The following is a 12,500-nucleotide window of genomic DNA, read 5'->3' as shown; positions in this document are numbered from 1 at the left end:
AGTGCACTGACTGGTGTGTGTGTGTGTGTGTGTGTGTGTGTGTGTGTGTGTGTGTGTGTGTGTGTGTGTGTGTGTGTGTGTGTGTGTGACTCAGTCAGTAGTTTCTCTGCTGAGTGTAACTTTCCAAAACAAACTGTTTTTGTTTTTTCCGCTGATCCTGGAAGAAGAAGAAGTTGAAACTAGTGAGTTCAGCGTCTGAGAGTCAGACTCTCACGTGATGCGCGCGCGGTGTGTGTGTGTGTGTGTGTGTGTGTGTGTGTGTGTGTGTGTGTGTGTGTGTGTGTGTTGTTGAAAAATGTTTTTATGTGAACAGAAGCCCTTCAGGCTCTCCCTCTCTCTCCCCCTCTCTCTCTCTCTCTCCCTCTCTCCCTCTCTCTCTCCCTCTCTCTCCCCCTCTCTCTCCCTCTCTCCCTCTCTCTCTCTCTCTCCCCCTCTCTCTCTCTCTCTCTGCTAGGACTGACATTAACTCATTCAACTTGTAGATCTGCTATTTTGGAAAAATCCTGAACATTTTGTGGATGGGGGTCCCGTTTAGTAGAACGGGCCTCATAGGCTGTAAAGGGTTAAAAAGCGTTTGGGTTGTTTGTGTGAATAATTACACACCTGATTAAAATGATAAACGACCCAACACACACACACCCAGACGGGTTTGGACCTGTGTGGGCGTGGCCTTTCATCATTTTAATCTCTGTATAAAAAACATGAACAATGAAGGCTTTTAATTGTGTGTGTAGTGCAGGGTTAAAGTACAATATTTGCCTCTGAGATGTAGTGGAGTAGAAGTAAAAGTATAGACAATTGGCAATACTCCAGTTAATTAAAAGTACCTCCAAAATTGAACTTAAGTACAGCACTTGAGTAAATGTACTTAGTTACTTTACACCACTGAATGAAACGGTGAAAAACAGTCAGCCTGCCTCTCGGGTCCATATCTAAAACATGCACCGTGTTTGGCCACAAGGTGGCAGTAGAGGTGAGGACAATGTGACGTGTGTTGGAAAAAGGTGAACAACAGGATGTTACTTCAGCCTTTAGAGCAGAGGGTTAGAACTGTCTGTCTGTCTGTCTGTCTGTCTGTCTGTCTGTCTGTCTGTCTGTCTGTCTGTCTGCCTGCCTGCCTGCCTGCCTGCCTGCCTGCCTGCCTGCCTGTCTGTCTGTCTGTCTGTCTGTCTGTCTGTCTGTCTGTCTGCCTGCCTGCCTGCCTGCCTGCCTGCCTGCCTGCCTGCCTGTCTGTCTGTCTGTCTGTCTGTCTGTCTGTCTGTCTGTCTGTCTGCCTGCCCGTTTTACTATTTGCATATTAACACATAAAAGTATTTCCTCATGCTAATGTCAAAGGACACTATGGGGGGTGGGGGGGGTGGTGAGAGTTGTGTAAGTCCCGGGAAAGACGCGCTGTGATTGGCCAGTAGTCACTTTGAGTGTCATTTGGGGCAAACGCAGTCCCCACCACAACCCCATTTACCATTCTGTGCCTGAAAAACGTATCGTCCCAAGCAGGAGTCGATCCTTAGACCCCCGGTGGTAGAGGTTTGAGAGTCTAATGCAGGGTTTCTCAAAGTGGGTGTCGTGACACCAGTCCAGGGGTGCCTCAGAATGTTTTGATAATATTTGGAATTGATCCATATCACTTTTGGACCCACAGCAAATCTCTTTGTCAAAAATAGCAGATCTACATTCTCACAACGCGATGCGTTGTGAGAATGTAGATCTGCTATTTTCGACGACTGTTCCACCCAGAGTGGTTAAAGGTAAAAGTATAGAATGTTTTTCAACCTGTCCAAACGGAAATTGATATTCTCTCAAGTTTTCCTCATGACATACTGTAATCTTAGGCGGAAATATTTACATTTTTAAGTACCGTAATATGACATGAATGGAGGGTCCTATAAGTGAGAACTTTCTTAAGCTAAATGAGGATAAAACAGAAATTCTCATAATTGGCTCCAGTGAGCAGAGAGAATCAATAATAAGTAGACTTGGTAACCTGGCTGTAGAAAGTAACACCACAGTAAAGAACCTGGGGGTTATTATCGACTCTGAATTGAATTTTAATGCACACATTAATCATGTCACCAAGATTGCTTTCTTTCATCTTAGAAATATTGCGCGAATTAGAGACTATCTGTCGTTAGACGACGCAAAAACGCTGATCCACGCTTTTGTTTTCTCTCGGCTTGATTACTGCAATGCACTCTACTCTGGCCTGCCTAAGAAAACAACTGACAGATTACAACTTGTTCAAAATGCGGCAGCCAGAATTTTAACTAAAACTAGAATGAGAGAACATATCACTCCAGTACTAGCTTCACTACACTGGCTCCCGGTTGTTTTTAGGATTGATTTTAAAATTCTTTTAATAGTTTATAAAGCTCTAAATGGTCTGGCACCTTCCTACCTCTATGACTGCCTAGAGAGACATGATCCAAACCGGACCCTCAGGTCTTCAAGTGCTGACCTACTCGACCTACATTCTGCTTTTACGGACCAACAGTGTGGAATAAACTCCCATTACACCTAAAACAGGCAGCCTCTGTCGATAGCTTTAAAGCACAGCTCAAGACCTATTTCTTCACTCTTGCTTTTAGCTGACTCTTTGGTTGATTTTTAAGTCCTCACTGTATTGCCTATTTTAATGTTTTATGCTTTTGCTTTTATTTTATTTTATTTTTTGTTTGCTTTATTGTTAAATTGGTTGTGACTGCAACTGTATTCTTGCTCTGTAAAGCACTTTGCGCTGCATTTCATGTCATGAAAGGTGCTATACAAATAAAGTTTATTATTATTATTATTATTATTATAAGTAAGCAAGTAACGATGTAATTCAGGGGTGCCGTGGATGAAAATGTGTATTAGAATGTGACGTCCTAACTCTTCTAATGGCGACGCATTGTGAGCTTGTAGATCGGCTAATTTTCAAATGGCCGAAATGTATATAGGGCTGAAGTGGTTAATGTGTGTTTTGTAATAATAATCAAAATCTGCAAAGTAACTAAAGTTTTCAAATAATTCTAGTGGAGTCAAAGTACAATATTTGATGAGGACCTTTTGATTAGAGTCTGGCATAGGCTCAAATACTTCATGCTAATTCACACTAATATGAATCAATGTATCGCTTATTGTTTGATCTTGTATCCCTATGGGGGTTTTTCTTAACACATTCCCTAATGTTGCTTAGTACGCTGTAGGGACAACATTCAGGGAATATCTTTAATGCCAACCTTAAAGGACAACTTTGTTTTTTTACAACCAAGGTTTATATTTTAGCTTGTAATTAAAGTAAATAAAAGATGAGTGCTATTTTTTTTTCATTTACCGTTTTCTATAGTTTTAGCAATTTTCGTGATATTTTTTTCAGTGGGCGCGGGGGCATTCTGTCCGGTGGCTAAATATGTCTTTTCTTTAACAATAAAAAAGGTCATGTGGTCTTTGATGGCCAGATGTGAGTTATTGGGGGCTAGAAGAGCTACTGTAAATAATAATAAAGAAAACACTGGGTTATTGTGTAAAAAAAAATACATATTTAGTCACCGGACAGAAAGCCCCCACCCACTGTAAAAAAAAGATCGCGAAAATTGCTAAAACTATAGAAAGCAGTAAAAAAAAAAAATTTAACACGCATCCTTTATTTACTTTAATTACAATCTAAAACATAAACCTTGGTTGTAAAAAAACAAAGTTGTCCTTTAACTGTATTCTATTTGTTGCAATAAATGGTTAAATCTACTTTGATGTGAGTGTTCCTGAGTGAAACGTTTCTTCTTGTAAAAATCAGGAAAATAATTCCTCGCATCATCTATTTCTCTGTGAGTATAATGGCACGCACGCACGCACACACACACACACACACACACACACACACACACACACACACACACACACACACACACACACACACACACACACACACACACACACACACACACACACACACACACACACACACACACAGATAAGAGATGGTCTCCATGTTTGCAGAGTGCTGCCAGGACTCCATTATTAACGGGGAGCAGATTTCTCCAAGACAACGTTTGTATTTGTTTGAATAAAGGTTAATAAGACTCTGTATAGCAGTCTGTTAATGGCCCTGTGTACACACACACACACACACACACACACACACACACACACACACACACACACACACACACACACACACACACACACACACACACACACACACACACACACACACAGATGTGTGTGTTTACTAGAGAAACACGTCCTCCTGTTAGACCATGTCTGAACAGCAGTGTTGTAAAGTAACTAAGTACATGTACTCAAGTACTGTACTTATAAGTACACATTTTGAGGTGTTTTTACTTTACTGGAATATTTCCAATGTTCAGTACTTCTACTCCACTACATCTCAGAGGCAAATATTGTACCTTTGTTTTTACTCCACTACAATTATTTGAAAACTTTAGTTACTTTGTAGATTTTGATTATTATTACAACACATACATTAACCACTTCAGCCCCTGTATGCATTTCGGCCATTTGAAAATAGCAGATCTACAAGCTCACAACGCCTTGCATTGAAAGGCGGTGTGAGCGTGTAGATCGGCCATTTTCATCACGTCTGCCTCTCATACTTGACAATTTGTTATTATTATAGCTGTTAACACATCGGGTGCCAAACACGGTCTGAACCGTGTGTTTACATAGTGGCGGTTCCGCCGCTTCGGTGCCGAACACGGTCTGAACCGTGATTTCAGTCTTTTTGTTTTTTTTTCGTTTTTCTCCGCGCGGGGGGGGCTAGAGCAGCTCTGGGAGCACCCATTGTAATCCTGCGAAGGAAGTGCCAGATCGCTCACCGGAAACAATTTTTTTTCCCCATCCGCTTCCTGTCTATTTCCTACTTTGAAACGCCTATATCTCCGAATCTGTTTCCTGTGGGGAAAACCGGTCATGCGCGATGCGCGATCCCCCCCCCGTTGTAACTCGCGAGGGAAATGTTATGGTTCCAGGCTGTAGCCAGGCTCATGGCACAACATGAATCGATGCTTTTTTTTGCGTGGATTTGCTTGTAACGCACGCGGAAACTTTAAACAGCAAAGCGCAGTCAATGGGGAGAATGCTGGCACCCACGGTAAGTTGTTATGAAAAAATGCTGGCACCCGATGTGTTAATAATATAGACGGTCTATATATGGACGCTTAAAAAACTGCTAATCAACGTCTAGGCTAAGAATAGACGTCTAGAAAAAGGTTCACTGTTAGACCAATTATAACCCTGCTTTAGCCTCTAGCCCTTAGACGTATTCTAGACGTCTAATAGCCTGAAAGATGCTCTGTGAGGAGGTGATGGTGACAGAGATTTATATTGTACGTATGTCTGCTTATAGAAGCTTCTCTGTGGATCTATAACTAGGATGATGTATAAACAGTGTGGTTGAATGGATCTATGTCTGTCTATACTGATAGTATTTACTCTGTGTAGACATGACTATATATATGTCTATGTGAAATACACACTATATGAATATATGATGAGAGAGAGACATAGAGACACACAGAGAAACAGAAAGAGAGAGAGAGAGAGAGAGAGAGAGAGAGAGAAGAGAGAGAGAGAGAGAGAGAGAGAGAGAGAGAGAGAGAGACACACACAGACAGACAGACAGCGACAGAGACACAGAGAGAGAGAGAGAGAGAGAGAGAGAGAGAGAGAGAGAGAGAGAGAGAGAGACATATACAGAGAGAGAGAGAGAGAGAGAGAGACAGAGAGAGAGAGACAGATACAGAGAGAGACATATACAGAGAGAGAGAGAGAGAGAGAGAGAGAGAGAGAGAGAGGGAGGAAAGAGGAAATGAGAAGGAGGAAAAAGGCGTGTGTGTGTGTGTGTGTGTGTGTGTGTGTGTGTGTGTGTGTGTGTGTGTGTGTGTGTGTGTGTGTGTGTGTGTGTGTGTGTGTGTGGAACGAGGACCAATGCAAAGCGGTTGTGACCGGTCCCGACCGGTTCTGATTGGTCCGTTCCTGACAGCAGGAAGTAAACGCATCCATCATAAAACACAAGCACCGACCGTTACCATGGCAACCTGCCTGTCTGTCTGTCTGTCTGTCTGTCTGTCTGTCTGTCTGTCTGTCTGTCTGTCTGTCTGTCTGTCTGTCTGTCTGTCTGTCTGTCTGTCTGTCTGTCTGTCTGTCTGTCTGTCTGTCTGCCTGCCTGTCTGTCTGTCTGCCTGTCTGTCTGTCTGTCTGTCTGCCTGTCTGTCTGTCTGTCTGCCTGTCTGTGTGTGCGTGTGTGTGTGTGTGTGTGTGCGTGTGGTGAACAGACAGGAAGTGACATCAGAGATAGAGCAACAAGAGGCGGCATCACACACAGGAAGTGGTGCAGTGTGTGTGGGTGTGTGTGTGTGTGTGTGTGTGTGTGTGTGTGTGTGTGTGTGTGTGTGTGTGTCTGTGTGTGTAACTGGAGAAGGGTGTCCTGTTTACAGCCAGACGAGGACCCAGACACAAGGGGGGGGTTGAGGGGGGGGGGGGGGGCTGGGGGCACTTTCTGCAACGAACACGCAGCGCTGTGTCACCATTTCTACAACATTTACAGGAGTAGTTCACCCAAAAAGTTTATCATCATCTCTGCCAGGCCGAGACAATTGTTTTGCACCCTGTCTGTCTGTCTGTCTGTCTGTCTGTCTGTCTGTCTGTCTGTCTGTCTGTCTGTCTGTCTGTCTGTCTGTCTGTCTGTCTGTCTGTCTGTCCGTCCGTCCGTCCGTCCGTCCGTGAACAGCTATTATCCGGCACTGTTGGCCCGGTCGCTGCCAAACTGTGCACACCAGGGGCGCAGCCATGGGTGGGCCTGGGTACCACATAGAAAGCTGGCCCACCCAATTGATTTTGCACAACAACAAAAAATTGGAAATGTATTTTTTAATTTCTTTTATAATTACTTTTTTGATAAAAAAAATTGGTAAAATCAGGCAAAAATAAGAATTAAATAACATACATAACCCTAACCTAACCTTAAAACCGAAATAAAGTAACAAAAAAACGCCCAAAAATGCCCAATAACCGTAAATCTTTGCGCGCGTGCATACGTGCCCACACGCTCCTGCCTATAGGCCTAGCCTATACTAGCGTTCTGGCTGCGTCACTGGTGCACAAACACACTGCCTGGATGCCAAAGCAGAACCTCTGCCTTAAAAAATGTCCAGATTGGCCTTCTATAGCGCCACCAGGAGGCCGAGTTTTGCACAAAAAAAAAAATGTTTTACACACACTCTCTCTCTCTCTCTCTCTCTCTCTCTCTCTCTCGCTCTCTCTCTCTCTCTAGTTCTAAACATATAGTTGGTGAAACCTGCTGAGAGGTTAGTGGAGTGCTGCTGCAGCTGCAACAACACACACACACACACACACACACACACACACACACACACACACACACACACACACACACACACACACACACACACACACACACACACACACACACACACACACACACACACACACACACACACACACACACACACACACACACACACACACACACACACACAGTGCTTAAGGGCCGGTTCAGACTGGGTCTACTCGGAAGGTCTGAAAAACAAAAACAAGGGTGTGTGTGTGTGTGTGTGTGTGGGGGGGGGGGGGGGGGGGGGGCGTTCACCACCTTCACTTAAAGGAGCATTTCACCCATGGAAGAACTTACAGTCACTCAATGTTAATAACATTTGTAGCAGATAACAGTAGCAAAATTTGAAATGTGCACCCTATGGCCAGAACAATATAGAAGTCTGTGTGTTTGACTGGACTGCTGCATTACTACAATGACCATAATGCTTTGGGGCACTAGCCCTTCCTTGTGGGGAGGGGAGGCTGCGTGGGGGTGTGGTCTACATTGTAGTCAGGAAATAAGGTGAGATAAAGAGACTATGAGTCAAATGACTCATAGTCTCTGAGGATATGGATAAGAATCTAAAAATACAGATAAAACACAAAAACACACCAGGATCATGTTTATGGGTCCTAGACCTAGATAAAAAAAATAGGGATTTGATGCGAAATCGACGAAATGTCCCTTTAATGCGGCCTGCAGGTTAATATATCAGAATAGTGATATATTATTGATCTCAGCTGTTATGACTCTAAACATGACCCGCTTTAATGACTTCTAACAGTCTATAACTAAATGCATTTGAAATTAAATAAAACATTTACTTTTCAGGATTCCAATTCAAAAATAGCAGATCTACAAGCTCAAAAACGCCTCGCGAGTATGACGCGTGTTGAGCTTGTAGATCTGCTATTTTTGCTACTTTTGTGTGACATACTAGAGGCCAGTGTGTAAATACACAGTTACATCATCCCTGATCTATAGGATACATATTTATATATATTTATATATAAATGAATGATGAACAGTTACAGTGAGTACAGCAGACACAGCTGGTCACACACGCACACATATACACACACACACACACACACACACACACACACACACACACACACACACACACACACACACACACACACACACACACACACACACACACACACACACACACACACACACAGACACGCGCCTGCTGGCTCAAACACATGCTAACATGTGTGTATGTGTACGAGTGTATGTCTGTGTATGCATGTGTGTGTGTGCACGTGTGCGCGTGCGCGTGCGCGTGCGCGTGCGCGTGTGCGTGTGTGTGTGTGTGTGCGTGTGCGTGTGCGTGTGCGTGTGTGTGTGTGTATGTGCACGTGTGCGTGCGTGTGCGTGTGCATTAAGGATGAACAGCCCAGGTCTTTTTTTGGCTCCCAGAGAAATGGAATGAATTATAAAACACTGTGTGTGTGTGTGTGTGTGTGTGTGTGTGTGTGTGTGTGTGTGTGTGTGTGTGCGTGCGTGCGTGCGTGCGTGCGTGCGTGCGTGCGTGCGTGCGTGCGTGCGTGCGTGCGTGCGTGCGTGTGTGTGTGTGTAGTCTCTAGTGATGCAGCATTTTCTGATGACATCATCCTGATCCAATCTCCCCTCCATCTCTCTCTCGCTCTTTTTCTCTCTCCTACATCCTCTATCACCCCTCCCATTTTCCAGCATTCTCTCTCTCTCTCTCTCTCTCTCTCTCTCACTCCTCCATCCTTCATTAGCTTCATCCCCCCATCATCAGCCTCCTCTCCTCTCTCTCCAACAATCACTCCATCTTCTTCCAGCCTCCCATCCCCCCCCGTATTCATCCCCCTTTACCCTGTCTGTCTGTCTGTCTGCCTGATAAATCCTCCCAATTACGGCCACTAGAGGCGCAATGCTCTCCTAAATAGACGCCGTCTGACATGGACGTTGGATGTTTAGAGTACTAAACAGAGGTGTAAAAAGTACTATGTCTTTATTTAAAGACGGGGTGCCGTGATTTTCAGTGATCCCCCCCTCCCCTAAAACATAATCATCAGGTATTATACTAGGAGGAAGATTTTGTTCAAAAAAGTGTACAGAAATTGTTAAAACTTTTTTTTTTTATGTGGACACGCCTCCAGTTCATTAAGTATACCTGGTTCTCACCTTAGCACCTCCTCCACCACCTTAGCACCACTCACCTGTCCTAGTCCCTCCTCCTCCTCCTCATGCCTACACCTGCTGTGTTATGATAATGAGGGGGAGGGTTTGTTTTTACTATGTCACTAAAGGGCTGTTTTTCTATTAGCACGTTTGACCCTCAAGGTTTCAGCCTCCAGGTAGAAACTCAAAATAGTCAGAGAAGACATAAAACACCATAAAACCACCACCAGGGGTTTTAATGAAGTTCTATCAACCTCATAGACACATGAAAAACAGAAAAAGTGAAAAAACATGGCACCACCTCTTTAAAGGTAAAAAGTATCCATACTGTACAGAGCCTAGACCCTCCATGTGCCAGAGCAGTTCCGGAGAAGCGGACCGAATCTCATGAAAATAGCTGATCTACAAGCTCACAATGCGTCGCATCGTGACGCATTGTGAGCTTGTAGATCTGCTATTTTCAAATGGCCGAAATGTATATAGGGCTGAAGTGGATAATTTGTGTTTTGTAATAATAATCTAAATGTACAAAGTAACTAAAGTTTTCAAATAATTGTAGTGGAGTAAAAAGTACAATATTTGCCTCTGAGATGTAGTGGAGTAGAAGTAAAAGTATTGAAAATCGGAAGTACTCCAGTAAAATAAAAGTAACCCAAAATTGCACTTAAATACAGTACTTGAGTAAAAGTACTTAGTTACTTTACACCACTGGTACTCACCGTCAGAGAGGTGAAGGTCATGCACATTCCTCCAAAACCGTTGAGAGCCAGAGCTACGAAGATCAGAGCTGACAGACCTGGAGCAGACAGACAGGCAGAGAGACAGACAGACATTATCCACTCGATATATACTTCTCTTGTACGACAAATATCAAAACCATTGTGAACACCAGGAGTAGAAAGTTCACTTCTATGGACGTTATTATGACACGAGAACTAATGCATACTTTATCTGTCATAAATATGTTATTTATATGTCACTGCCAGTAGAGGGCGCTTTTGATTGATTGAATATTTTATTAGGCAAAAAAAATGTAAAACAGCACAGTTACATTTAAAATACTTTGTCTAACACAGGGGTCTTCAACAGGGGGTCCGGGACCCCTAGGGGGTCCTCAGAGTTACTACAGGGGGTCCGCCAAATCTTTGTGTGATAGGATTTTTTCTTTTTACATGAACCACTTGAACCCTAGCATCCCTTTTCTGAGGAGAACTTTAGCCAAAAAATTGCAGATCTACAAGCTCACAACGCCTCGCGCTGCGAGGCGTTGTGAGCTTGTAGATCTGCTATCTCTCTCTCAGCTAGGGGGTCCTTGGCCTGAAAACTTTAAAGACCCCTGGTCTAATAGGTCCGTTCATGAAAGTCCTTGCGGACTTGTTTCCAATGAGAGCCTTGGTGGTGCTGGTCCGCTGGTTCGTGGCTTTATTTTTTGTCTTTTTGCACTTTTACCTTAGCGCTAGGTATACTCTTGGTTGCTTGTTTTTGCAGGAAATGCACTTCAGACTTCTGGTGATTAGTAGTTTAGTTCCCTACCTATGTTGAATGTACTTATTGTAAGTCTCTTTGGATAAAAGGTCTGCTAAATGACTGTAATGTAATGTAATGTGTTGATATCCTCATTGTGGAATATTAGATCGTCTCATATATAATAACTGTGTTCCAAAAATAAACACACCACCCTGGCGTTTGTAAATGTACACATTTACCCAAAGAGTAACATAATATAAACACTAGAAACAAGTCAAACGACCCAAAGACTACATTTCCCATGAACACCGGCTGCTGTGGGGACAGTGATTTCAGACCCGGAAGTAGTAGTTCTTAAGGGTTTTAAAGGCGGAATTAATTACATTTTCTCCAGAAACAGGCTGTATCAAATATGAATGAATATCAAAAACGATGCAGAGCCACGCCCCCTGACAGAAACACCAGGGTGGTGTGTTTATGTTTGGAACACAGTTCTTATATGACCTGATCTAACATTCTCCAATGGGGGTTTCAACACAACAAATGAAGCCACGACCCAGGGGGACAGCGCCCTCTAGCGGCAGTGACGTCAGACTTTGGTGCTCTATTATTACAGTATTAATGAATACATACTTGTTGGGTCACTCGCTCCATAGGCCATGAGAATGCAGGAGGACGCGAAGCAGGCGCTGTGAACACAGAGAAAACATCATATATTATTATTATTGTTATCATTATTAAAGGACAACTTTGTTTTTTTACAACCAAGGTTTGTATTTTAGCTTGTAATTAAAGTAAATAAAAGATGAGTGTTATTTTTTTTTTCCATTTACTGCTTTCTATAGTTTTAGCAATTTTCGTGATATTTTTTACGGGGGCATTCTGTCCGGTGGCTAAATATGTATTTTTTACACAATAAAAAAGGTCCTGTGGTCTTTGATGGTCAGATGTGAGTTATTGGGGGCTAGAAGAGCTACTGTACATAATAATAAAGAAAACACTGGGTTATTGTGTAAAAAATACATATTTAGTCACCAGACAGAATGCCCCGCCCACTGTAAAAAAAGATCGCGAAAATTGCTAATACTATAGAAAGCAGTAAATTAAAATGTTTTAACAGTCATCTTTTATTTACTTTAATTACAATCTAAAACATAAACCTTGGTTGTAAAAAAAACAAAGTTGTCCTTTAACAGTATGATGATTATTTATTTATTTTTTGTGAATGTTTTGCACCCTGGATTCAAAATCTCCGGAGAAAACATTTGTGGGCTCCTATTGGTTCACCGATCGGTACTTAAAGGGCAAGACCACTTTGGTAGAGGTTTGGTTTGTGTATTTACCTTGCCATGATGTAAATCCAAAGGTGGACAAGAAATAACAGATAATTGCTCCATTAATTAGAAATTGATAATAAAAAATATGCTCCTCATTGACTTACACTGTACACTGAAACAGCTCTCAAAGTCACTCTTTTAGCCCATAAAGGAACACAAACTAAGCTGATTCAGACAATATAGAGCATCACCAAACCCAGCAGCCT

The 12,500-nt window shown here is 42.8% G+C and overlaps 1 protein-coding gene across 2 annotated transcripts in view; it reads right to left on the bottom strand.

Annotated features, from left to right (window-relative positions):
- LOC311051140 (large neutral amino acids transporter small subunit 4-like) overlaps positions 1–12,500 on the bottom strand; it is a 47,425-nt gene that overhangs the window by 19,194 nt on the left and 15,731 nt on the right. For both annotated transcript variants that reach the window (XM_084065548.1, XM_084065549.1), the window contains 2 exons: positions 11,591–11,646; positions 10,210–10,286 (listed from right to left, as the gene is read on the bottom strand). In XM_084065548.1, coding sequence (XP_083921674.1) covers positions 10,210–10,286; positions 11,591–11,646 — 133 coding nt within the window. The remainder of the gene's footprint in view (positions 1–10,209; positions 10,287–11,590; positions 11,647–12,500) is intronic.

Source organism: Gymnoscopelus microlampas (genome assembly GCF_963454915.1).
Source record: "Gymnoscopelus microlampas genome assembly, chromosome: 8".
Classification (NCBI taxonomy): Eukaryota; Metazoa; Chordata; class Actinopteri; order Myctophiformes; family Myctophidae; genus Gymnoscopelus; species Gymnoscopelus microlampas.
This window is presented reverse-complemented; position numbering and strand designations above follow the sequence as displayed.